The 26,400-nt window shown below is 38.3% G+C and overlaps 2 protein-coding genes across 4 annotated transcripts in view; one reads left to right on the forward strand and one right to left on the reverse strand.

Moving 5' to 3' along the window:
* Positions 1-17,056: 17,056 nt before the first annotated feature.
* On the reverse strand, positions 17,057-24,405 carry SPCS3 (signal peptidase complex subunit 3). 2 transcript variants are annotated; one of them, XM_052681583.1, is made up of 5 exons: positions 24,089-24,405; positions 21,707-21,779; positions 19,043-19,117; positions 17,787-17,902; positions 17,057-17,371 (listed from the first exon to the last, which is right to left on the reverse strand). In XM_052681583.1, the coding sequence occupies exons 1-5, from the start codon at positions 24,229-24,231 to the stop codon at positions 17,239-17,241; spliced, it is 540 nt and encodes a 179-aa protein (XP_052537543.1). In that variant the 5' UTR covers positions 24,232-24,405; the 3' UTR covers positions 17,057-17,238. The 2 variants fall into 2 exon arrangements, with proteins under 2 accessions (XP_052537543.1, XP_052537542.1); XM_052681582.1 differs by having other exon boundaries at positions 21,707-21,782; positions 24,089-24,404.
* The window catches only part of ASB5 (ankyrin repeat and SOCS box containing 5), a 36,285-nt gene continuing 33,952 nt past the window's right edge, over positions 24,068-26,400 (forward strand). For both annotated transcript variants that reach the window (XM_052681577.1, XM_052681576.1), the window contains exon 1: positions 24,068-24,163. The gene's annotated coding sequence lies outside the window, so the exon portion shown is untranslated. The remainder of the gene's footprint in view (positions 24,164-26,400) is intronic.

The following is a 26,400-nucleotide window of genomic DNA, read 5'->3' on the forward strand; positions in this document are numbered from 1 at the left end:
ATAGGAGGCATTACTTTTAGAGCAGCCCTCACATTGTTCCTCCAAGTTCCTAAGATACAGAAATCACAGAATCACAAGATCACTTAGGACCCTGTTGAGGTCATCTTGTCCAGCTGCCAAGGAACTTTTCTTTTTTTTTATTTTTCACAGAATCATAGAATCACCAAGGTTGGAAAAGACCTAAAAGATCATCCAGTCCAACCGTTCACCGATTCCCAATAGCTCCCACTAAACCATGTCCCTCAACACAACATCTAGCCTTTCCTTGAACACCCCCAGGCTCGGTGACTCCACCACCTCCCTGAATTTTTAGTTATTTAATGAGCCCAGATATTTGTAGAAATCTTCAATTTATGGAAAGCTTAAAAAAGAAATAGCAAAAACACATTTTCTACCCCTCTCATAAACACATGGACTGTTTTTAAAACAAAGTCACTGCATTTCTGGCCTTAATCAGTGTATTTTTGAAAGTGTCTTGTGATAGCTGCATTGCATCACTTAATCCTCCTAATTAGGACCATCTAAAAGTACTTATTCTATTAATATATTAGATTCAAGTTTACACTCAGAATGTTAGTCTCAATTAACATAGGTCAAAGCAATTATGCAAGCATATTTACATCTTGAATTAATTGTACAAACAATAATTTCCTAAATAAGTAGACCCTTAGCATGTTGTTATCTGCTGTATTCCTATTCACCTTTAAAGGGAAGAAAGCAGTGTCCAGCACAAAACCTTCTCTTCAGAAAATATTGTGTTTCAGCATTACAACTATGAATTATCACATGTTCTGGATAGAAAGAAACTTGACTCATAGTAGATTGTATTTATAATAGCCCTTTAAATGTTGGCATTTACAACCTTGAATTTTGGTAGAATATTGCAGTTAACCCACAGGCTTGTACTTATTTCGTAACGAAGGGAACAGTCTGAGCAGTTACTTACAAAACAAAAACATCAGATTTTTTATTATGTCTTGTTTATCTACTGCAATGAGATTTTAAAGTCAATAAAAGTTAAGCAAATCATAATTCTGGATAATGTTTTAGTAACTTGTAACACTACTATTTTATTCTTATACAATACTTTCCATCAAGATCTCAAAGGTTTTTTTTTTTTTTTTTTTTTTAAGGAAGGAAATGTCACTGAACCATTTTACAGGTAGATAAATTTTACAGATTTCAGTTTTTCTCTGCCTATTTCACATCCTCCTATGCAAGGAGAAACAATGGATACTATATTTAGTAATGGTTTCCAAACTGGTCTGAGACTGTATTCAGCAATCCTCACAGCCGTACACAAAGAGTGTTTTTGGTTGCCCCTTACAAAGTCTGTATTCATCCAGAAATCCTGAAATTCCATGGCTGATAACTGGCCTCCAAAATTTCCAATATTGCTGTCCATCTATAAGCCTTCCCAATACCAGCCCCAGCAGTGAAAACCATCTCAGCCATAGAAGTCTTTAGAAGTATCTTTTGGGGATTAAGAAAAGGAAGTCTTTCAATAGCACATTTGCATTCTCCCCTTCTAAATTTGATACTTTGCATTATTACAGCATACTCCAGGCAAATCATAACCTAATAACGATCTTTTCAGGAAGAAAATCTGAAGGTAGTTTAAGTCCTATTAAATTTATTCACTTGATGACAAAAAACTAATAAGCAAGAATGCTTTTCTTTTTCTACACACCTAACACTTAAACACAGTTGGTTTTATATCTAATTTCCAGCTCAACTAAATGGGATTGAATCAGAAATAATAAAAAATAAATAAGAAAAATTTGAAAATACTTAACTGCCAAACCATGTGAGACAAATCCCGACAGCAGTAACACCTAAACAGCATTTCATGTGCAAATGCTTGACTTGCAACAGGAAAGTATTTATTTCTAATTGATACTGTAAAACATATTCAGCAGCACATATTTTTAACGAATGCCTTCACTTGGAAGAACTGGAAGAGATGTATAAGTCAAAAGAATAGTTATCAAATTTTTAATTCAATTGCACTGAAGATTTCATAAAGCAATTGAAATCCCTATGAAATATTTTCAGAAAGTTGTATATGCATATGTGTACACACCTTTACACGTATGAGAAGTACATTAATTTTAGACAATAAATAGTAGAATACGCACTCACTTGAAAGCCCTATATCTACAGATTTTGCAATAGTTTTATGAATGTTTCTGGTTTCTTCAAGTCATCGTTTAGTCTGGAGAAGGCTCACAGGAGAAACCTTATGGCTCTCTACAACTGCCTGAAAGCAGATTGTGGTTAACTTCTGCTCCCATGTGACAGTATTGGACAAGAGGGAATGGCTTCAAGTATCACCAGGGGAGATTCAGCTTTGATATTAGGACAAATTTCTTCTCATAAAGAGCTGTGAGGTACTGGAATGGGCTGCCCAGGAAGCGGTGGATTCACTGTCCCTGGAAGTGTTCAAGAATTGTGGGGATGTGGCACTGAAGAACATGGTTAGTGAGCATGGTGGGGATGTTTTGACAGTTGGACTTGATGATCTTAGAGGATTTTCTCCAACTGAAATGACTTTGTGATTCTATGATTAAATTCTCAATTACACAAGTAAACATAAGTGAAATGTGATAACAAATTCATGTTCTGTAATGTAACAAGCAAAACTTAGGAGTACTTGGTGAGACCAAGAGTCCACATAGATAAGTACCTTAATCTTCCATGGTTGAAAAGAAATGAGAACAAAAGAAATGAGCTTGTTCACGAAAAAGCCCTCTCAATAATTTTAATCTCAAAGTTTACCCCAAGTTTGGTGTATGTTTTTTTTTTTTTTTTTTATGTTTGTTTAACAACGGTATGTACAAATTTTTTTTTCAACTACTTATCCATTACCCCTTGAGCTCAAGCAGATACTTCTTCATGAGCATAGTCCTTGTTCTGCAAATAGTTCTGGAAACAGCTTCCAGCTGAGACTTCTCTAAAGCATCAGGCTCTGAAATTACAGAGAATTTATCTCTGTGTAAACAAAAGATTCAGTGTTCTAAAAATAGTAAGGAGTGAGAAAATGACTTCTAAAAGCCATAGTATTAGGTGAGAATAACTCTAAAATATGTCTATGAAAATCATAAAAGTATAACTTGCATACAAAGGCATGAGGAGGCCAAAATTTGCTCTTAGACAGAAGAGAAATATCCGTGAACAACTGTTGAACCAAATTCATGATTCATGAACCAAACTGTTACTGATCACCTTTCAACCTGAAGATTTTTATTATTTCAAATATGCATACTGTTACTAAACTTTCATGCACTGCAAATGGCTGACAAAATCCTAAGCCTATTCCATTCAGAAGTGGCAGTCAAAAACTTGTGGTACTGCAGAAGTTGCTCAAAATATACAAACACATTGCCGGTAGAAACCTCTGTGTCACCGCCAGGAACATAAAATATCGTTTAAATATTTTTTTTACTTGTCTTTCTCTTCCTATTACAGCTGTCAAGAGTATTCAAATATACTCAGAATACTTCAGATCAAGGTCCAGAATGACAAGAGTTGATCCAAAAGCCCAATTCTGTTTGCCTATTTTTGAAGTAATACTAAGACCTTAAAATCCAAACAGATAGAAGAGCAGGGAAGAATAGGGCCTTATGTCAATTTATCTCAGCCAATTTTCTTAAAGAATACAGAAGAAAAAGATAATATTTGTTTTAACCAATGCATAAAAAATAATAGAAGAATTTCCAGCTATGAGAATTTGTGGTGCTATCTCACCAGTTTCCCGTATCTGAAAGAATCTGAGGACAACTTTTATGGAACCAGAGAAAATACAAAAATCAATCGCAGCTCTTTTTATACTAATGTTTCAGCAAATTATTTGTAAACCACAACTATTTCATTAGATAATCTGAAGTGTGGGACAAGCAAACATCTGGTGTATTACATCAGCAAAAAGTAGCAATTTCCTTTTTTGTGTGTGTGTTTTCAGTATTTATCTCAAATCAACTTTACTTGGATACCACAATTTAATCAATACTGCATTTTCACCTTATCTTACGACTTTCAGAGATCATCAATTACTGCCTATTTTTCCATATACAGATTTAATTCCTTGAGGCAAATTTTTACAATTGACTGTCAAAAGTAAAGCAAATTTGTGGGGAAAAAAATAAAAAGTTTCCTGGCATAGTTCACTTTTTTTTTTTTTTTTTTTTTTTAATAACAGGACAAAATAATTAAAAAAAATATTTTATTTGTACCCTGAAGTCCCATTTGTAAAAGGAGAAAAAGAAAACAAACAAATAGCAAATATTAAAAAAAAAAATATACAAAGACGTATTTAAGATGTATTTCATATTTTTCTGTTTCAAGTTTGCATATTTTAAGATATAATCCATTTCCTCATTTGATAAGCAAAGGTAAATTTGTCAAGCTGACAGATCAGGAGTAGGTTTTTGTGGTACTATTTCTATTCACTCATAACAGAGAACGATGCTACTATTTACATTCTGTTAACTTTACTACTCCAATGATATTCCTGTTTACCTTTCTTCTACTATTACTGACAGCTAGTCCCTCCCTGCAAGCAAATCAAACTGTCACGTTTCTACTACAAAACTTGAATCATAAGCCTTTTGAAAACCCCAGTACTTTAGTGGCTTTAAAAGTCATTTACACACGACCATTTTCCTATGGCAATCTGTTCAATTCAGTTAGGTTTTCAGGGAACACTCACAGAGGACACCACAGAGCAGGTTCTGTAGGAAAATATACATACAAAAATCTAACACATCCACGGGGGAAAGAAAAAAAAGGAAAAAAAAAAAAAGAAATAAAAGGCATCCATCTCAAAGCCAGCTTTAGCTTTCTTGCAGAAGGGGAGACAGCTGGCTGGGCAAGGATCAGCATAACTGAGCTGCCAGGCCCCAGCCATGGGACATTTCTGTCTATGTGTGCTGGTCAGCCTCAGCTGTCAAGAAGCTCTTGGGAAACAAGCTAATGAACCATCATAACTTCAAATGCGGTAAATAATTATCATCCTTCTTTCACAAATGAGTAAATAAAGATAGTGGATAAATTACTGGTCTGAAGACACAAAGAGACTTCTGTAGTTCCAGAAACAGAATACCAGATTCCATGTTTATGTGTTCCCTTCTGAGGGCTTCTATCTCACTCTGTTTCTTGGTAGAAATTATAGACCAGTCAGTCTCTTAGTGCTTCCAGCTAGCACACTTAGCACAGATTCACAGACAATGGGAAATTCGCATTCACAAGGGAATAGAATAACGTATGCATCACAGAATACAACGCAGTGCAGAAATCCCTGAGCTGGGTCCAGGACAGGTACCTTAGAACAAAATAATTTATCAATAACGTGGAGATTTACTGCAGTAAGTTTCTAGGTTGTGACAACACCAGCCTTCACACCTGCAATGTATCCTCCCACCACACTCTACTACTTGTTACAGCCAAGAAGTCATTTTGCTAGGAGTTGGATACCTAAATACATAACAAAATTTCAGCCTAAGTGATTTGGACTCTAGTAGTATGTTGCCTGGTAGATAACCTTTGATGCTATCAAATTGCATCCAGAAGCACAGCACAGGCTGCAGATCAACTGTACTGTTTAATTTTGTTAAAGACAGTCGCGGTACGTGAGGAGCTAGGAAGAGACACTACTGAGCTGCTCTAACAGGGTTTACACAGTGTGCTACTATGTAGGAACTGAAACCTTAGTACAACCTCTGCTTCTTTAGAGTTAAAGCTGAAAGCTTTCTACTTCAGGTTATTAAAGACCAGCACCACAAAAGATGGTAGCATAAAACAACACATTTGGGAAAGATATCTCTCAGCAGCAAATTGTGACCAAGCAGAAAGCAAACATCAACTTATTTACTTAAAGTAGTCAGCAGTAAAGAAATGATCAGTTAAAAGAGTGTGATGGAATCACAAGACACTGCACAATACCACATATGGCAAATGGAGATGGAAACGAAGCTATCTCTTCAAACGCAAAAATTGGGCAACACTTAGTCCTGAAAAGCAAAACCTAGATGACACTTGATCCTCTTACCATTACTTTTGTTCCTGAATCAAGTGTTGATGTGGTCATTTCAATGTTGTTTTTTGTTGTTGTTTGTTTTGTTTGGTTTTTGTTTTAAATGGCAGCACACCAGGAATCGGGAGAAGGTAACTGAAAGCTAACTGAAAGTTAGTATTTTGGTAATCATTTTTTTTCTTAATTCTGCATTCAGAAAAAAATAATAAATCCTTCTTTCCATCCTTGATCACACACAGCACTTTCATGCCTTAAATGATACAAAGCCTCATTTACAAGAGTCACTACAATTTCTGTATTTAACATTGCAGTGCTTTAATGCATTAGAATCTGAATAGTCCTACAGTATCAAGGATGCATTTTAAGACATTTTCTTTCCAAAAACATTTCCTAAAAAATTAGCATCTGAAGAGTGCTTTGTGTTTTCTACTTAATTCCTCTATGTTCAGCAGCTTAAGTAAGAATGATGAAGCACTTAGACACGGTTGTAAGTATCCATTTGAAAGTTCACATAGAGTTTATTTATTAAAAAAATATGTATGATCTGAAGCTGTATTTTTATTGTTATTCATGTCACAGCATATTTAATGATTTTAAATAGACAAGAAATGGAAATATCTGGTAACTTGGTAACATTAATATGCCTGTATAAAAGAAAAGGCTCAATTATGGCTTTTATTGTAAAAATAAAAAGAACACATACACTTTAGGAGTAACTCATCCACATGGCAGTTTCAAGAGTTTGCCAGATACAGTTAAAGAGCACTGATAAATTAACATGAAAATGACCGTGTGCAACATGGTATGTTTTCTGTTTAGAGGATTAACAGATAACTTTAACCTATTAGCGTTCTCTGTGCTATCTACACATCAAGTCACCACTAGAAATGCAACTTCTGTAATTCTAACTTCAACTCTCAGATAAACAAACGTCTCCTTTAACATGACAGCTAGAAGCACTCATGAGAAAATACGTCCTCCAAGCAGTCAAGTAACAGGAGCCATATGCAGAGGCACATACCAACAGCAGATAAAAATCTTGCTACAGTGAACTTGATTTCCCCAAGATATGACACCATCTCATTTTCCAAAACAAAGAAGAGCAATTACTCATTTGAGTACATTTGTCACTAGCTTAACAAAATGTGCAACTTACACAGTGAGGAGTGTTTGGGAAACTCCAGTGGAACCGTGCAGACTAGCTAGGAAAAAGACTTTTTACAGAAGAACGTGTAGGAAGAAGGAGTCAGGAAAAAAACAAAACAAAACAAAACACCAAAGAAACAAAAATGGAGAATGGTGTATGAATACCTCTCCTTTGTCACAAATGTTCTAGTTGTCATGCACTTTACCCGCAGAAATCCATCACCATCTACTGCTTATATTGAGATGCATATTATTTCTTTACTACACTGTGTTCATATTTTAGCCTTTTTGTAATGTTGCGCTGAATGTGACAATTTAAAGATCTCAGCCTTTGAAGTATTAAGCATATTCTCCTATACACTTCAAAAGGCAACTGCAAAGAGTGGAGAAATTTAACCTCAGAAAAAGCAGCCTGCTATTTGTAGAACTCAGCTCCTGTAAGTCTTCAAAGAAAGATTGTCTCTGAAGACAATGTAGCAGGCAAACAATTTTTAGCATTCCGTCAACCTAAAAAAAGTTCAAAAGAAAAGAGGCAAGCAGATTGGTTTGCCTCTTTGAAAACAATGCTTTGCATGCCATAGCATTTCTTCAATATCATTTTGACTTTGCTGGAACATTGCTTTGAGTTTTCCTCAGCAGACCTTCTTTGAAAGGTGGGAATTTCTAAAGCACAGGCTTCAGTTGTGAGTCATTACTATTGTTTCCTCTAAATTTTCTCACCAGCTCATCCTGCATCATTTCCCTTGTTCTCATGAATGAGCAATAGTAATGGAAACAAATCTATTGATAATAAGGACTGAGAACACTACTGCAGTAGATTTTCAAATGTCCTGTCAAAGTATACGTTTAATGTTAGTTGCTAATGTTGTGGATTGTAAACAGGAATTAAGAACTTTGTTTCCTTGTTTGATACAAGCTTATTTAAAACTGAGAATTGACCCCATAGCAGCAGATAAAATGCACCCATCTCGTGCAACATTGTTTTATGACCCATTACAACAAAAAGGAAAAGGAATACGATTTTATCTTAAAAGAATATGGCATTTACACAAAGTGAATGCACCATCAAGGCTTCATTTCCCCATTGTGTGTCTATGTTTCAGCATTAGAGGAAAAAAACATCCTTACATACTATGAAAACTTAATTCCCTTCAAGATTAATGGATATTGGTTTGTACGTGCATTTCAGGTCACTCAACCCCATCTGTTGTGCAACAGAGTGTAACACTGGGATAAATGAAGGAGACTGCAGCTCAATTTCCTCTCTATTATTCATTACATACAGTCTTTGCCTTGTGGACCCTCCATGTGCTTTGTCTGTGAAGCTCTCTTTGATGCCAGTGGAATTTCTGAGCATGACACTTGTGCTATACCCTTGCATCAAGCTCTGCCAAGTGCTGCTTTCTTACTGTTTCAGTGATCCTCTTACAAGTTAGTCTGGAAGTTTGATAAGAAAACCTCAACAAACAAATGAACAGTGGTAAAAAAATGGCCTTATGTGCTTTAACATGTCATGAGAGCTAGACTCAGTGTTCTCAGCTACCAGAAGCACCAGTTGCTGATATCTTTCAATTCACCTTTTAGTGAAGGCACACTATAATGTCAGCTCTTCTTAGACACCTAGTGTAATTTCCATTTCACACTGACAGTCCTCAAACACAACTGACCACAAGCATCACTAACACTTGTCCATTTTCAGGATCTTAAATGCACAGTTTTTAGGGGACGCTGGGATAAGATTAACCCTCCTCTTGTTTGCTGCATTCTATCTGTGAAAACTGTCCTAAAAAGCCAATTTCTCCAGAAGTTTAAAAAGTAGCTTTAACTCTAACTTCTTGGAGCTCTATGTAAGAGTGCCATCTAGCGATGCTGTGCTGAGGGTGTTTTCTGCTGAAAACAAATTCTCAGTCACTTCTAAAAACAAATTTTGCTCAGTATATTAGTAGAGGGCCTTAATAAAAGATTATTCGAATCATTAATGTAACTTAGTAACATAGGAAATTTTATTACTTGATCCATTTTCCACTGTGTGATTGTGTTTTCACGGTTAGTTCTTCTGTAGTCCCATTAGTATGCTGCAGTATTAATAATGAAAAATACTTTTTTTTATCAGTGGGAAGCAGGAGCTGGTACATTTGGTCTATTTGCGTGGCTGGAGATCATGCTGATAGTGCTCCGTACAGCTGCAGGCATTTCTACACACATTCCATTTAAAAGGGAACAATCTGATGCATCTCTTCACTGCCACAACCGTGATCAATACAAGATACTCTTAAAATAATAAACATAAGACCTGAGAGGATGTGGATCAGCACCGCAGCTGAGTCACAGCCTTGCTCCAAGGCAGAAGCCAGCCCCATTCTGCCACCAGGCCCTGTGCAACTCAGGCAGCACTTCTGAACTGCACAGGTGATGGGGCACAGGCTGCCCAGGGAGCCCACGGTGTGTGCTCCTTGGAGGCTCTGCAGGAAAACGTGGGGTGGGACAAGATGTTTTCCAGAGGTCCCATCAACCTTAACTGTGATCTGAACTGTGAAGGTATAGTTTTAAGAAGGTGCTAATTGCTTCTCTTTGCATGACTGAAGAGGAGCTATATTCTTAATAGAGAGGGATAGATAAAGGGTTGCTGTACAGTGTGACAGATCTGGCTTTTATTCACAATTAGTTAGATTTCAAGGTGTCCACAAGGTAATGGAACCAGTGCCCCTCTCTGTAAAAGACTGTTAGGAAAGCCAGCAATTACTGGGATATTATATCCCAGGGTTTTGGTTGGTTGGTTGTTTTTGCTTTTCCTTCCCTAAACCCCAAGCATGGACTTTAACTGTAGAGATTCTATCATTTAATAACAAATCAAACAGATCACTTCAACTATCATTATTAAACTCTCTCAGCTAACAAGTAAGAAGCTGCACACTGCTGTAACGAGCCTAAATTGAAAATGAAATCTTCCTATATCCTTCTGTGAATATGGGCATTTTTCAAGCTAGGTAATTTTGTAAAGAATCCCTGGCATCTGCTAGTAATTAAGTAAACTGGATTGCTGAATTAAACCATCTTTAGGTCAGCTTTCAGATTAAGGGACATGCTTTAGAAGATAAATTATTCAAATAAGGAGATGTTTAAATTATAGTCATGATGTAATGTGGTTTCAAAAGTGAACTGCACAAAAACTACTTTTAAGTATTAAACATGAGAAAATTTTCAAGAATATTGGGATGACTCATTTTTAAAATATCCAAGCCCCTGCGGATTTTATGAAGCAACTGTATAACACCATGTCTTGGTAAAATGTAATTTATAAACTGATTTTGTGTATGAAGGAGCCCATTGCTAGAAAACAGGAGAAACAGGAAGAATACACACATGAAAAAGCAAGGTAGAGAGTTGCTATGCCAGTGTTTTTGATTTGGCAAGGTTTTTTTTACTCATTAGTTACACATTTCTAAATGGTAAATAGGGTGAGGTTGTTTATTTACATAGAAGGAAATTCATGACAAATAAACTTGATGGAGAAAATATTAAAATCTAAGATACAGAAAATGTTTGTAACAATGTTATTTTCCGTTCTAAATCTAAGAGGCACCGTGTTCTTAAAGCAGCACAGACTTCTGATTTTAGACTTTTCAATCAAGTATAAAAAACATCCTTTTCTTTCATGCAAAATTGGCATTACCCTGTCATACAATAAATATAGGATGATTATAGAGTTTTCTTAGTGTTGTAGGTCCAAGTTAATTTCTAGATCTGAGATATTTACATTTATATTTTAACAGAAAAGGAGGCAGTTCTCGATGCCAGAGCCACTGACTACTATGTCCCTTTTCCAAGAGACAGAGCTGTTTCACTTGAAGCTGCTCAGAACCATTCTCTCAGCTGCCTTTGTGGACTCCTATCATAAGCAGTACGCCTCTTAGATCCAACCCCAATATTGAAATACCACAATCATGAAAGGTGTGAAATATTCAATGGACTTATTTATGTGAATTCCTGCTTGTAATGAACAAACTGTTTTGGTGACATGCTAAAAATCATACAGAACAAACTCTCCCAACACTTTGAGCTTGAGAGCAGAAAGTTCCCTTTGAAAATATTTATTGGCAACAAGCATTTGAACACTTTTCAAAAGCAGTATTTGTAGCACTTCCTACTCAGACCAGGCCAACTACCTCACCAAGTTATTCAATAGAAATCCAGTTTCTGATCTGTACTTTAGATTACTCAGATACAATTCTTCGTGTACTTAATTGCATGAACTCATGCAACAAGATACCTACAGGCAACTAAAATTAATACAATAAAAGAACACTGAAGGAACTTCAATAAATAAATATCAAAATCCTACTGCACAATAAATTATCAATTTATCATAAAGCATCAGAAAGGCTATAAAAACAGCCAGAGCCATCTTTAACTCATTCAAGATATTAGTGCTTAGATTAATAATAAAGATTAATTGGATAGGATGGGGGAAATTAAGGATCAACGCTCAATCACAAGTACTTCATAAAATGTACTTTTATTATCTGATATTACATTCTGTTTTCACAAGTGTATGCAATTTTCAAATCTAGAAAGCAATAAAAAAAAAAAAAATACTAAAAGCGTTCCCTTGGCAATAATCCCTCCACCTATCCTTCTCCCCTCGCTATCCCAAAACTAAAAAAATAACAATGCTTTGGTTACAAATGTTTTTCTCAGATTATTTTCTTAGAGCCTAGAGCTGTTGCTACCAGTACTATGTTCCTAACATTTTAGGTAAAGTATGACTATGTTCCTGAAGCATTTTACAAAGTCATACCAGCTATAGGCATCTGAAGAATTTGTAGCACCGCTAAAGTTGCAAAGACCACTGAGATCATTTAGCCCAACCACCAGCCCATGCCTGTGACAATTCTAGACCAGTGCCAGATCTACACTTTCCTTGAACACCTCAGGGATGGTGACTCCACTGCCTCCCTGGGCAGACTGTTCCAAAAATGATGTTAGTGGGATACTTGTCTAAGCTCAGGCAACTAAGCCAACTAAATCTTGAAAGCCTATGTCAGTTTCAGGAAACTGCTTTCTTACCTTTCATGATGGCCTGCCGTTTTGAAACAGAGACACCTGGAATCCCTACTGTGTGAACATGAATTCACGAGCTGGTGGATTGATTCTGGTCAAGAGGGATAGCTTCATTTACAATAGTAAGATCGCATAAACACCAACTTGTAACCACAAAGCCTTTTCCACCTCATCCCCTAACTGCATAAGCCTGACGTCCCCCCTCCTTCACGACAAGGAAAACACAGCTTCATCTGACCTTCCATCTCTGCACACCCATGTTTTTCACTATGTTGATTCCAAAAACAAACAAAACAAAACAGTACTGAAGGAGAGATGGGAGGTGAGAGACAATGACACTAAGTCTCCTGTCCTTCCCAATTAGGAGAGCCAAAGAGATTAAAAAAAAAAAAAAAAAAAAAAAAAAGGAAATTACCTCTTAGAGATAAAGGCAGAATAGAAAAGAAATACAAGAGAGACTTAAACAGTGTACAGGAACTGTCGAGTCACTGCCTGAACCACTGACTGATCACCTGGGGAAAGGATCGGTCAGCCCTGTAGCACAGATGAAGGCCAACTCTTAGACCCCATTTTAGGGCTGACTGCCACTGGGAAAGGATCTTTTACCTGGAGATCCCTCCTTTGTGGAGTTTTTCCACATGAGCCCAGATCTTTGGAGACAGATGAGCATTGTTTTCCTGTTTGTCTCTTTTGCCATTCCACCACAGTAATCTTTTCAACTGTAACAAGCAGCCACAATCAATCTCATCACTGCCAGTTCCCACTGTTAGCCTAGTTTCATTTTAACCTTTCATTACCACCTTAGACAAAAGAAGCTTCTTACAAAGAGGATTAAGAATTTTATTACTAGATAATTAGATATCAGAAATGCAACAGTGTGGGAGTTTGAAGTAAACAACAACAAAAAGAGATTCTAATTAGCCTTCAGGTAAATAAAAGCAAATTAAGAATAATTATTATAGGATACTAATTTTGTATAAGAGGAAAATGTCTTCCAAAATAAAGAAGCCAAATAAACTACAGTAACATCCCTTAAATTCACGATTTTCAAAGGTTTTTTCTTCTTCTTTTTTTTTTTTTTTTTTTTTTTTTTTTTTTTTTTTTAAATGTACTTTTGACACAAATCTGGAGTAATTTCCCCTTCAACTCTTGAACTTCAACTCTTGAGTTTTCAATTTAAATTGATTTCATTCTATAGAAATGCCAGATGTATTTTCAAATTCTTTGCAGAAAAAAAAAGCACAACATTTTTAATCTACAATCCAAAAAGAACACGGGAATTTTCCACAATATAACCATCAACTTTAGTTTAATTGTTCAGAAGGAGCTTATAATAAAAAGTACACAAGAAATAGTAATTTCTGTTCTACGTGACCTTCTGTCTTCAGTATCTCTTGTCCTAATGCATAGAGTAAGGCTGAATATGCAGGGGAGCAGAAGTTTTAATAGAAATTTTAAATAGTTACCTTTCTTTCCTGCCCATACTTTCAATTTTGTGCTGCATGCTCTGATCAGAAAGTGGAAAACTGAGCTGCTTTAAGGGTGCATTTTTTTTTTTTTTTTTCCTTTTGTCCTCTGACAAGAACTCCCACCTCCAGCACCTCAGTGAGCTGCTATCTGAAATGCATCAGAAGCGTTTTTGGCTCAGATGTCCTATGTAATTTTTTTTAAGCCCCTTCCCATGAAGTGAATCAGTTGCCAAGGAATACATCTTCTGTACACATCATAACATAAAACAGCATTAGCTAGTGACACGTCTAAGAGAACAACCAGCTGCCAGCAACACTGATTTTTATAAGATGCACCAGAAGAGACAAGATGAGCTACATAACTGAAAGAGTGGTATTGGTTTTCTGGTTTTTTTTTTTTTGGTTCTCCTCCCCCCCCCCCAAGAAAATATAACAGTAATTTTACTTTTTGAAAGATTTTTAAGGGATCAGCCAACAAATTTACCTCCCTAGATCAAGAGAACAGAGATCCTGTTCCTCTTTGTAGCTGAGAAGTAATTACAGCACTATTTAAGTACTCATCTAGGGTGACCTTTCCCTCAGGATAAACCCAATTTCCTCCAAGAACTTGAGCATAAACTCAGGAATGGCACTTTCTCCTTCGTTCCCCTACAGCACTTACTTTGATTTCCTATCAAGGCATGGAAAAAAAAAAATAGGGTGCATTACAGAGTGCTGATTACGTAAACCTGTGGGAAACAGCACAGGCTCGGAGAAGTGAAACTCATATGCGCACGCAGGGGACAAAAAATGTGATACTTTCGGTACAGAAACAACTTTCTCAGAAAGGTGTAATAGAACACATTACAAATCACTTTTCCTTATATGAAGGATTATCTGTAGCTCCTCTAAGAAGGAAGGCATGAGACCATGCTTCTGGCTCCACTCTAGTTTGGAATTACCCAGGACATGATGCTTGTACTGTATTATACCCAACTCTAAACTTTCTCTCCTTTGTACATCACACTGATACTCAAAACACCATTTTCTGCAGGAATTACCCTTGTAGTAATCACATGCCAACAGTGTCTTAACGCCAGCAGGTGCAAGCAGCTGGCTTGTAATTGCAGCAGAAGCACACATCCAACCCCTCTGCTGGATTTTAAAGCTTACACTAGATAGGATGCAAGCACATCCAGCCACAAACTGAAGCCACTTCAAACTGACAGTGCCACAGCCATCCTGGGGTCCCCCTTTCACAGCACTACCACTGAGCAACAGCATTTGTACCCCAAATCAACAGTACCACATGATCTCCATATGCCAGAGGGACATGGCTCCTCTTAGTTTCTTTTGCTATTATTCCTCCTTGGGGGTAAGGCATTACACATGGAAAAGAGGAAAGAGGCCTTATTAGTACACTTTAATGGTTAAAGATGAACCATATCTTCCTACTCTGTTACCTTCTTGAGGATAGAAATTGTATCTTCCAGAATAAAATCAATGCAATAGAACAGCAGATTATGAACAATTAACTCTCCTATGGAATGTTTCTCATTACTTGCAGCTGTCCCATCACAGATCAATCCATAGTTAAAAGCCAGCCTACATGCAGTTTTAAAGCTACAGAGCTTATATATAATTACAAAAGCTACAACTGTGTTTTGAATTAAGTCTTCCAACTTCAGAGTTTAAAACATTAAGCAAATCAAAGTCAACATCAAGTTTTCTACCTATTTACATTCATCTTTTTCATTATCTACTGGTTTTCCTTTCTTTTGCTTCCTTTGCTTCCAACGTTTTGCACTTTCTCCTTTCAGAAGTTTGTCATGCTACCACTCTCAACATTCTCCCATTATTTCTCACAATTTAAAAAAAGAAATAATAAAGAAGCCCTGCACTTCACTCTCTGCTTGCTCTTTTTGAAAACTCCCAGCACACTCAAAAGATTCAGTGTTTCACAATGCATTCGTTTCCATCATAATTTCAATACATACATTAATAACTACATCAGAAAAGCAATAACAGCACATGCTCCTCCTACACACCATAAGCAAGAAATACCCTTTGATTAGCATTCCAGACAAAGTAGCAAAATTGCTTCTGACAGATTCTTGGCAACACCAAGCAAAGTATTCACAAATAGGCTAACAGTTTTACACAAAAAGAAGAGTTAAACTCACCCAACTGGGGAAGGGGCTCCCCCAGCTACACAGCACTTTTCCTCAGCAAACAGCCAGGTCCAAGTAGTGCTCTCCCTTCTGTGGCTAGCCCTTATATGAGGGTGGTTCCACACTGGGTCCACCCCTTCTGATCACCTGTGGAACACAGGTGCAAATAATTTGCCTGTGCTCCCTCAGCCAGCTACACCCCTTCACCAGCTGTTCAATCACCAGCTCAAGCCACGACCTAACGGTTCCCCTACAACTGGCATAAATCACTTTTGTTGCCAAGAGATAATCCCAACACTGTTTTTTTCTTTCATTTTTTAAAGTTACAATCATTTGTGCCTATAGCCGAGAAAGGGAAGAGCAGAACACATAACCACAGCAGTTCTGGCAGAGGTGTCAAAACTGCTACTTTTTCCTGGTTGGTGTAACATCAGGAAAGTTTTCAGACACTCTTACATTAATACCAGCTGGTACATCTGCTCTGAATTCCTCTGCTCCTATTGGAGATCGTATTTCTTAGATGTTATCACAGGTGTTTTGCAGAGCACCTGTCTCATTCCTTGTGATGAAGGGCACCTCAATACCCTGCTTGTTGCCCCTCTGAAACCAGCATGTTTTTCTTGTTGAGCAGGTAGCAAAAGAAAATAAATGAAATGATCTTTCTAAAATGAAAGCTTCTACTTTCCTCACAGACCTAAACTCAACACATTGAAAGAATTCTTTTTACTGTTCTAATTAGGTGCATTATCTGTATTATAAGCAATTATTAAAATGTTTTATAATACAGAAACGTGGATACACCATACATCAGTGACACTCAAAAGGAGATCTATGGGATGACTGCAGTGGATTATGAATGGCTGTTGGCAGTATTAGAAAGGGTCAGTTACCCTGCTGCAACACAAATTTTTGCTTTCAGCAAAAATACTATTACACAGAACAGAAATCTCTCTCACAGAAATTTCATTTAGATCTGGGAGTTATGTGCATAGAATGCAAATGCAGAACTCAGAGTACCTTAAAAAAAACACAACAGTAAGACCAGTTTCTGGTGTAAAAATGTTTATTTCAAAGAAAGGTAGATCTATACCCAGATGGCCAAGAAAAGAAAATGAACAAAAAAAAAAAAAAATACCCCACAACAAATAACTGTTTCCCACCCCAACACCAAAAGACAGTACTCCACAATTTACCTTCACTTTAGGTTTCAGTTTCAACATTTTATTTAAAAAAATTCAATTTTTTTTCCTTTTTCCATGATGCTGAACCTGAGGAAATTAAGTACCTTTCATAGGAGGGTTGTGTGGGATGTGTGAAGAAACCGCAATAAAATTTATTCACAATATACAAGTATAAAAATATGTCGCTTCAGTATTATAATTTAATAACTTTTTGTCGTTTCATAGGTATCTGGGAAAGGTACAGACATATGTCCTGATCCTGTCACAAGAGGTAGAAGGCCGGCATTTGGTACAACATTCCAGGAGAGCGTCAAAGTGACATTCCTGTTTCCCCTGCAAAAAAAAAACAAACATGAAAGAAAAATCAACGTAAGTACCAAGATTTACCAATTTACCCAATCAATACTAACATTAACTAATGCAGGATAAGAATAATTTTCATGATCCAGGAAAAAGATTTCAAGTTTTACGTAGTCACTTCATGAAACATTCCCTGTTTTACAGTTAAGAACTCATTTATTTTTTAATTATTCTACTCTTTTGGAGTTGAGTACAGCACAAAACCATTTCTGTAGAACAAGGATGATAGAAGCATGACCTTGGGATACAAGTACAAAGACAACAGACTGATGGAATACACATACCTTATCATAGCAATACAAATACTTGCAAAATGAGAAGCATGCAAGTAAATGATGTCAGGATTAAAAAAAAAAACAACACAAAAGCTACAAAGTGATTTACTTACTTGAGACCATTTCCATCATCAAAGAAAAAGTACTTCGACTTCATGTCTTTTAAGAACAGCCTTGGATTATCTCCTCTCAAAATGATCTTGTCCCAAAGGACCACTTGGTTCAGAGCCTAAAAACACAAGTACAATTAAATTAGCAAGATCATGTCTCAGAGCATGTCTGGTCACTGAAATTAGAAAGCATATCCACTAAAAATCTCAAGTACGTGTTTGTAACACACACAAGCAGTTTCACAAAAATAATGCTGTACACAGGAAAATTGATGCTACTATGCACTGAAGTGTGGCACGATACATGGGACAACAGAACAGCTCAGTGCAACACCACAAACACGATTTTAACAAGTCAGATGATTGTTAGACTTAAAAAGTATGATAGGTGTTCCTTTGGAATTGCAAAAGTTAGTTTTTAAGAGAAGAATTTAGACTTTCTTTCAAACAAAAGACAAATTCAGCTACATTGCTCAGGTATTTAATTTTTTTTTCCAACTTCAATGGGAGAAAAAACATCTCTACTTCAATTGCAAGTATAATTCCAAGAGTTGTATGAGCACATCAAAAAGATGGATCCCAAAATCTTAAGTAACTGTATACTGATCTAAGTAGAGATGTAGTAAGAATGGCACGCAGTTAAAGTCTCATACAGTATGATACAGCACAAATTGCCCAGAGTAGTTGGCTAAAGTAAGAACTGAAGGTATATGTAGAAACAAACCTATAAGGTGAAACAAGACAACGAATTCCCAGTTTCTAACAAAGAAATCTAAAAACTGTTCTCATGCAAATGCAGTATCCATAGCATTTGTAAAATAACTTTTTTTAAAAAAAAATCTAGAAAGTTTTATGTAGCAAATGGAAAAAAAAGCCTTCACTACATCCTTGCTGATATCAGCAATTAATGAACAGAAAATCCACAACATGTGGCCAAGCCAAAGGCTGCTACATCCATCTGTAACAACAATCAACTGGAAAAAGTTGGGGAAAAGTACGTCAGACAGCACAAACAGGTGAAAATAATTCAATTTTAAGGTACACATCACTTTTCTTTCTGTCTACAAGGCACTTATCAAGTTCAAAGACTTCCCACCTCGCAGTTAAACTGTCAAGAAAATAACCATAAAAGCCAGTGAAAATGGTCCAAGGCAGTAGGAAACTCTAGCACCTTAACCCTTCCCATCAGAATTTCAAAGTGTTAAAAATCCATGCGGTACAAAATGGGCAATCACTTCAACTTTCTCTTTTGTACTTACATTGTTTTTTGTTGAGTATTCTGCAGACAAATATAGAAACAATTGTTTAACATTCCAGTCAAATATACTCTGCAAATGTATGCACATTAAGGAAAAGGTTATCATATTGTAAACTTTATATTTTCACTAGATCTGTCCAGATCATGATGATTACAGCAAGTTCTTACATTTCAATACACCTTATATTTATAAATCAGAGCTTTTCCAAGACCTCCAGCACATTCTTCAATCACTTTCAAGCCACAGGTTTCATAAATCAGATTTAAAAAATGAATAGCTATTTCATGTAATGATTTAGGATTTCTATATTTGACATTACAAGCCAGTAACTTTGATCCACTGCTAGTCAATCTATTAGAAAATCTTCAATGTAAAGCAAGACAGAGTTTTTCAGCAACTCTTTAAAGCTATCATCATTTATACTATCAAGGAACACTAGCATCCAAATGAGGATGAAGATATAATAGCAATAATCAATATATAATACAAAACTTACAGAATGCAGAGAACTCAAAGAGCCTGTAATATCTGCATTAGAAAAGTTAGTAGACTAGAAACCTATCACACTGGAAGGGACACCTGAAATTATCACATATAATAATCTACTTTCTACAAAGAACTTTAGCTTATTTAACTGATGGACCTCTGCCTAAAATTTCTGATCAATGGTAAAATACTGATAACTGCCATTTGAGACAATCAGTGTAATAAAGGTGATATTTTAAATGTCTGTTGTTCATTTAGCAATGAAATGCAGTGTGATCGCTAAGGAAAATATCTCTTTAATAATAATAAAGATTAAAGATGATGTTCTACTCCTCCAGCCCACAAGAATGTCATCCTCTTTATTCTATTCTTCTCTATCTTGGAACAAAAATGAAATAGAACAGATTTTGATGCTGGTTGGAGAATCTATCTTGTCCCACTCATCCCAAGTCTGAATCAGATTTTGAAGACCCGAGTTCAAAAGCAAAGGAAGGAAAGAATTAAATAATCATAGCAGCTATTACAAGAATAGGTGACTAAAATATTCAGGTAAAGCAGCTCCAGCTAACTCAAAACAACAAAGTTAAGAAATCCCACAAAAACACACTTCCAAAATGATTTCTAAAGGCAGTCATTAAGTGCAGACAAGAGAGCTTCTGAATCTAAAGGAAGGAGAGGGGAGTTATCTTCTAACAGTCTATGTATTTAATTCTCATTGGGACTAACAAATCACATCCATTAGTTGAGAGCCATATCTTTTTACAGATTTTATAAAAAAAAAAAAACTATTAGAAAGTTATATATTACAACCCTACATACTGCAAGATTTGTTTAAGCCAAGCATCAAAGATTAAGCCAAAATTTTCTTAAGCAAATTTACAACTACTGCTAGTATAAAAAGCCTCAATAGAACATGGAGTCTTTTACACCCACACGCTGCAGATATTGTATGAGAACATCTACAGGGGTCCTGTCCTGCCCCCTCCCCATATGCAATTCAATTAATCAACTTCAGAAGCATTTTAGTTTCTGGTTTGAATAAATACCAGCATTTCAGAGATACAAAATAGTCTCAGGAGCTTACTTCTTCTGCTTTCAGCTGATTGACAAAACAAAACCTTCTCACTACCATGCAAGAAACACAAGCAAAAATTCAGTTCAAGGGTTCATCCAGCTTTTTCATCCACTCAAGAACCATATTTGATTTGCTCACTCCATGCATCAATCTCCTCTGAAGCAAAGAGGAAATCTGTGCCTTGTCTAACACAGTGACAAAAAACAGCTAACAGGGAAAAATTACAGGAATTTGAACCCAGCTGCAAAGCAAAGCTTTGTGTAGTCACTTCAGCTAAAACATGCTACCTTACATTTGGTACTGATTTCTTCTGAAAAATAGGATTTTTGCATCTTAATCCCAAGAATGATTTCCTTTCATCAACAAAACTAACAATACCCACAACCCACCCCCTTTCTCAAAAAAAAAACCCCAAAAAACAAAAAACCAAAAACCAGACTAACAAGAATGACACACAAAAAGAGAAACACACAAAGAAAGCTGAATGAAGTTATTAGCAGGGCAAAAATAAATACAGTAGATTTTGCAGTACCATGTATGCTTACGAATGAACTGAATGGTACTAAGTCTTAGAGATTTGATAGTTCAGCATCTAAGAAAGTAAACAAACACCATTTCTTTTTCAAAGAGGACAGATACCTGTATACAACTATTCTACAGCTGGAATTTTAAAAACCTCATCGCAGAAAAGCTTCAAAGTTACATCAGAGTTCCCAGATTCATTACGACAGTCTGAACACTGGTTATATAAACACTGCAACTAGTTCATACTTCAAAACACAAATACCATCTTCACTTAACACTCACACTGCCCTGGCAGTGTTAAAATGCACTTCTCTACAGAGTTTTATTTTAAGAGCACGCATAAAAAAAAGCAAAGGAAACAGCTCACCCAGTGCCATTTACAGAACAAATGCTCCAGGTTCTATTTTCATGCCCTAGATATGCAAAATACCATTTTTGTCACTGCTTTAAACTTAGATTTTAAGACAAATTTCTGCCTTTTTTTTCAATTCCCAAGTATCAGGATTGTAAGTTAACAAAAATAAAAGTCAAGATCTTATTCCAAAGTGTTTTCAAACCATTTTTTTTCCATTAAGGATATCTGCAGTAATGTCAAACGTGACGAACGCCAGATCACTTCTTTCTCTAGGTCCAGTGAAATCTTCTACATTTCTTCTAAGATAAAACAAAACACAAGATTATCTTCTCCTTATTTCTCTCTCACACTTTAAGCAAATTATTATTCTTACTGCATACTTTCCCCATGCTTCCCTGTACTTCCTTGCAAAAGCATTTGGCTAAAATATTACCGCTTTATACAATGAAGCCTGCCTTCTAGAAGGCTTAGAGCCCCAGTTTTAAATGATGGGTTTTACCCCCACAGAAGTCTATGTAAATTATACAGAAACCCTGAAATTATTTTCCAGTTAACAAACATTTGCTGCTTTTTTGTACCTAAACCACATTCCATTTCACCTTTAGCAAAGTGTGCGTTACCTATCCCCATCTTCAAATTTGTAAGCTGATTGGAAGGCTGGCTCAACAGCTGGCAATCATTTTAAATAATATTTATTTAGAAAACCTTCAGTGCTTAGTCTCATACAAGACACTCCAACCATTCTGATTAACTGAATTTCATTTTGCAGTTTAAACAACTTAGAGAATTTCTCCTTGGCATGTTCAGTCATTAAGGAGAAGAAAACACTTAAATCCTTCTACACAGTAGAAATCATAGACAAGTTTTGGAAGACTGCTACAAATCCACTTTTTGATAAATTATCTGACATCACCATAAAACACTGTTAAAAAAATAGAAAGTGGAAAATAACACAGGTATTTACATACATATGTTATTAAAATTTAGCCTACCAAACTTACTGCTACAAGCTTACGCTGCAACAGAAAGCAAACTGGCAATGAACCATGAGCCCTAACTCCTCATGTAACAAAGACCTTGGGAATTATGAACTTACCAGTTACATTTATTCTGCTGTTAAAATTAGTCTGTGAAAATGTAATTTCATATAAACTAAATTCAGTAATCTCAGAGGAAAAAAGTATTAACCAGTGAAAAACACACTCTTGGATACAGTAATCAAGAAAAACACCAACCAAACTCACCAATGTAAGACTCGTTAAGAACTTCCATTCCTACGCAAACACCTTTTTAAGTAATAATTCTTGTCAAGCACTTGACATAATTTCCAAATAACTGCCTGTCAACCTACTGGGGTAAAGGGCCTGAAGCTGGGGGCCTGTGGAACTTATTAGAAGTTCAACAGAAATACTCAAGTATAATGCCTCTTCTTTCATTACTAGCAGATCCATGCATCACTGAAGGGACAGGTTGCATACATTTCATCTAGGTCAGGCATTAGCATGAAATTAATGCTGTGAAGTTCAGCAGAACACTCTATATTTCTCCTTGTGCCAGTTTTAAGCTTTTTTTTTTTTTTTTTCTTTTGCAATCCTCCACACAGTATACATACAGGGCTAACGAAGGTGTTAAAGCAATCAAAAGGGTGACTGCAGATCCCACTCTATTTGGGGCCATTTCACCTTCCAAAGGCTGCTGCCAGCCACCCACATGCCTTGGGGTAGCTGAGCAGCTCCAAGAGCTGCTTTAACTCACTGACCAGGCCCAAAACAAGCCCAGCAAGAAGAATAAATAAATAAAGATAAAAGACACATTTCAGGTAAGCTAAAGCAGATCAGAACTGTCCCATTCTCAGATGTAACTCTGGTAAAGAGCCACGCCACCAGAAGCAGGAGTCAGGGCCTCGGGCCCTTTGTGGCAGGAACCTGGCTGCTGGCAGAACCGCAGCCATCCGCGTTGGCCACCGTGAACTTGATGCAAGCTTCCTGTGACAAACTCTCGAGAAAAAAAAAAAAAAAGCCAAAATTCTGAAAAAAAGAGGTTACATCAGCCCGCTGTGTCCTGTGGGCATGGGGCTTTCCGCAGGTCCAATGGAAAACAAAACCTCCAAGCTGGTCTAAGGAGAACGCATTACCAGCTCGCTCGGATCTAGTTCGCTCACAGCACGGCTCGAGTCGGAAAAGGCCCGTGATGCCCATCCAGCCGCAGCCCCCGGCGGCGGGCCGGCCACCACCCACCCGACCACGCCGCCGGGGTCCCATCCCACTTGCCCTCGGACAGCCCCAAAGCACGGACCCTCCGAGCTCGCACCGACCGCCCGGCACAAGCCGCCCCTGCGCGGCACAGCCGCCCGCCCCTGCGGGGCACAGCCCGGCCCCCGGCCCTCCCGGAACCCCGCCCGGCGGGGCGGGAGGCAGCGAAGCGCCGTCGTGGGGCTCCCTCATTGGCCCCGCCGGGGGAAGCGAAGCGCCCCGTGGCCGCGGCTGCTTCAGCCGCCGGGCGGAAAAAGGGGATTAACGGGGAGGAGCGGAGCGGAAGGGCCCGCCCGCGGGGGTCCCGGTGCCGGACGTTACCCGGCCCGCCCCGCCGCCCGACCCCCACTCACAGCGTGACCCGGGACACGGCGATGCTGACGGGCACGCTGCGCTCCTTGAAGGCGGTGGTGATGAAGCAGCCGAAGGTGAGCGCCGCCATCACGCTCAGCGAGAAGGCGAAGAGCGAGTTGGCCCGGGACAGAACCGTGTTCATCTCCCCCCCCGCTCTGCCCGCCGTGCGGGCTCCCGGGCTGCAGCCGCTGCTCGGGGCGGGGTCGGGGAGCCGCTCCGCCGGTCCTGAGCCCCGGCAGACACGAGCGGCGGTGGGGCCGTCGCTTGGGCCGCGGAAGAAGGGGCGCGCGGCCGGCAGGGAGAGGCGCGGCCCCGCCGAGAGCACGCCCTGCGCCTGCACTGCGCCTGCGCGCGAGGTCGCCGCGCTTCCCTCGGGCGCCGGCAGCGAGTTGGCGTAGCGCCTGCCTCCGCCTTTCGGTCAGCGCCGTGTGTCGGAGGGAAGGATGCCGAAAGAAAAGCCCCGCCCGCTCGGTGTGACTGTGGGTGAGGCTTTTTGTGTGTGTTTGCTTTCTGTGTCGAGCAGACATCCTGACAGCTTGTCTGCCTGGCTCGAGAGGGCCGGCAAAGCTCAGGCACGTCGCCCGCGTCTTGAGCTGCGTGTGATGGAGGCGTTCCCCCAGGAGGGCTTCGTTGGCATTCCCGTTTTGTTGTGTGTACGCTTAGCGTGTACATCATCTTGTCATTACAATGCTTTTCTTTACCAAAGGACTCTGTGATCCCACGCCATTTGCAGCACAAGGCAGTCCTTCGCCCCAGTGAGTAGGTCGGAATTTCACTGCGGGTGGCTGCCAGCACGATGCGGTTTATGCAGTGCGATGGTTCATTCGCCATCATTGCAGACCCCTCCTCAGGGATTGTTCCTGCGCCACGGAGCTGAAGCGTTATGAGTTACAGGAGAGGGGCAGTTTATATTGTTTTCTTTCCATTTCCTTCTAAATCACTAAGCCTGAGTGATAAGTGCTTTTGTTTTTATAGAGTCTGTACAATGGTATTTGCATGTTTAACTGTATTTTTTTATGCTAGGCCTGATTAATACCAATTCCTCAGGGTGGACAACAGGTGTCAGCAGTGGTTCACTTATATTTAACTTCCCAACACTACTATTCCAGCGTAATGAATGCTAGGAGTTGGCACAGGAGTTAACACACAGGGGTCTGAAAAGATAGAAGGCCTTATAGAATCATAGAATCTCTCAGGTTGGAAAAGACCTTAAAGATCACCGAGTCCAACCACAACCTAACCATACTACCCTAACAACCCTCCGCTAAGTCACGTCCCTGTGCAGCACGTCCAAATGGTTTTTAAACACATCCAGGAATGGTGACTCAGCCACCTCCCTGAGGAGCCTATTCCAGTGCTTCACAACCCTTTCTATAAAGATTTTCCTGATATCCAACCTAAACTTACCTCGGCACAACTTAGGGCCATTTCCCCTTGTGACAACCTGTCACCAGTGAGAAGAGACCAACCCCGCTCTCGCTGTAAGCACCTTTCAGATACTGGAAGAGAGCAATAAGGTCTCCCCTCAACTTCCTTTTCCCCAGTCTGAACAGCCCCAGTTCCTTCAGTCTAGTACTAATTCTCTCTCCATACACAGCTTAAAAACAGTGATCAACAGATTCGTGCTACAGATTATTAACTTTAGGGTGTGAAGGTATACATGGGGATGTGCTGTTATTTTCCGTGTGTCTGTGCATCTCCCATGCTGAAATAAGTTGCAGACCCAAACAAGATTGTCTCTTTATCAGTGTGTTGTTGTTAAATTCTTTGCCAGTTTGCATGTGATAATTCTGTGTTTTCTTCATGTTCCAAAATAATTTCAGAAATGCGGAGCTCAGACTTTCTTGTGTAAAGGTGCCTATCAACTTGTTTGATGTTTGATTTGCTATTCAAAACATCAGTTGTTGGGAGGTAGAGGTTTTATGATTTATGGTTTAGAATTGAATGCTACTGAAACCTTGGATAACTGTTACTGCAAAGTGGATATATTCCACCAAAATATTTGAAGATTTAGCAGCAAAAAGGAAACTTGCTGCAAACCAGGGAAATTAAACATTTCAGAAGTAATAAAATCTCTGCTAGAATGGAAAAGATAGTTCCAAATAATAACAGTATTATTTTCTTGCATCTGTAGTTGCTGTTTGGAGTTCTTGTCATTAGATATTAGAGAACTGCACTGCTGGGAAAACAGAAATTTTAGGAATAAAGTAGTAAAATTTACAAAGCGGCAGTCGAGTACATGCAGAAAGTTGAAATCAAAAGGTCTAGGCAGGCTTCATGTTAGATCTGTGTTCTTAACAGAAATGAGTAA

The sequence above is a fragment of the Tympanuchus pallidicinctus genome, unplaced genomic scaffold, assembly GCF_026119805.1.
Source record: "Tympanuchus pallidicinctus isolate F22 unplaced genomic scaffold, pur_lepc_1.0 scaffold2, whole genome shotgun sequence".
Lineage (NCBI taxonomy): Eukaryota > Metazoa > Chordata > Aves > Galliformes > Phasianidae > Tympanuchus > Tympanuchus pallidicinctus.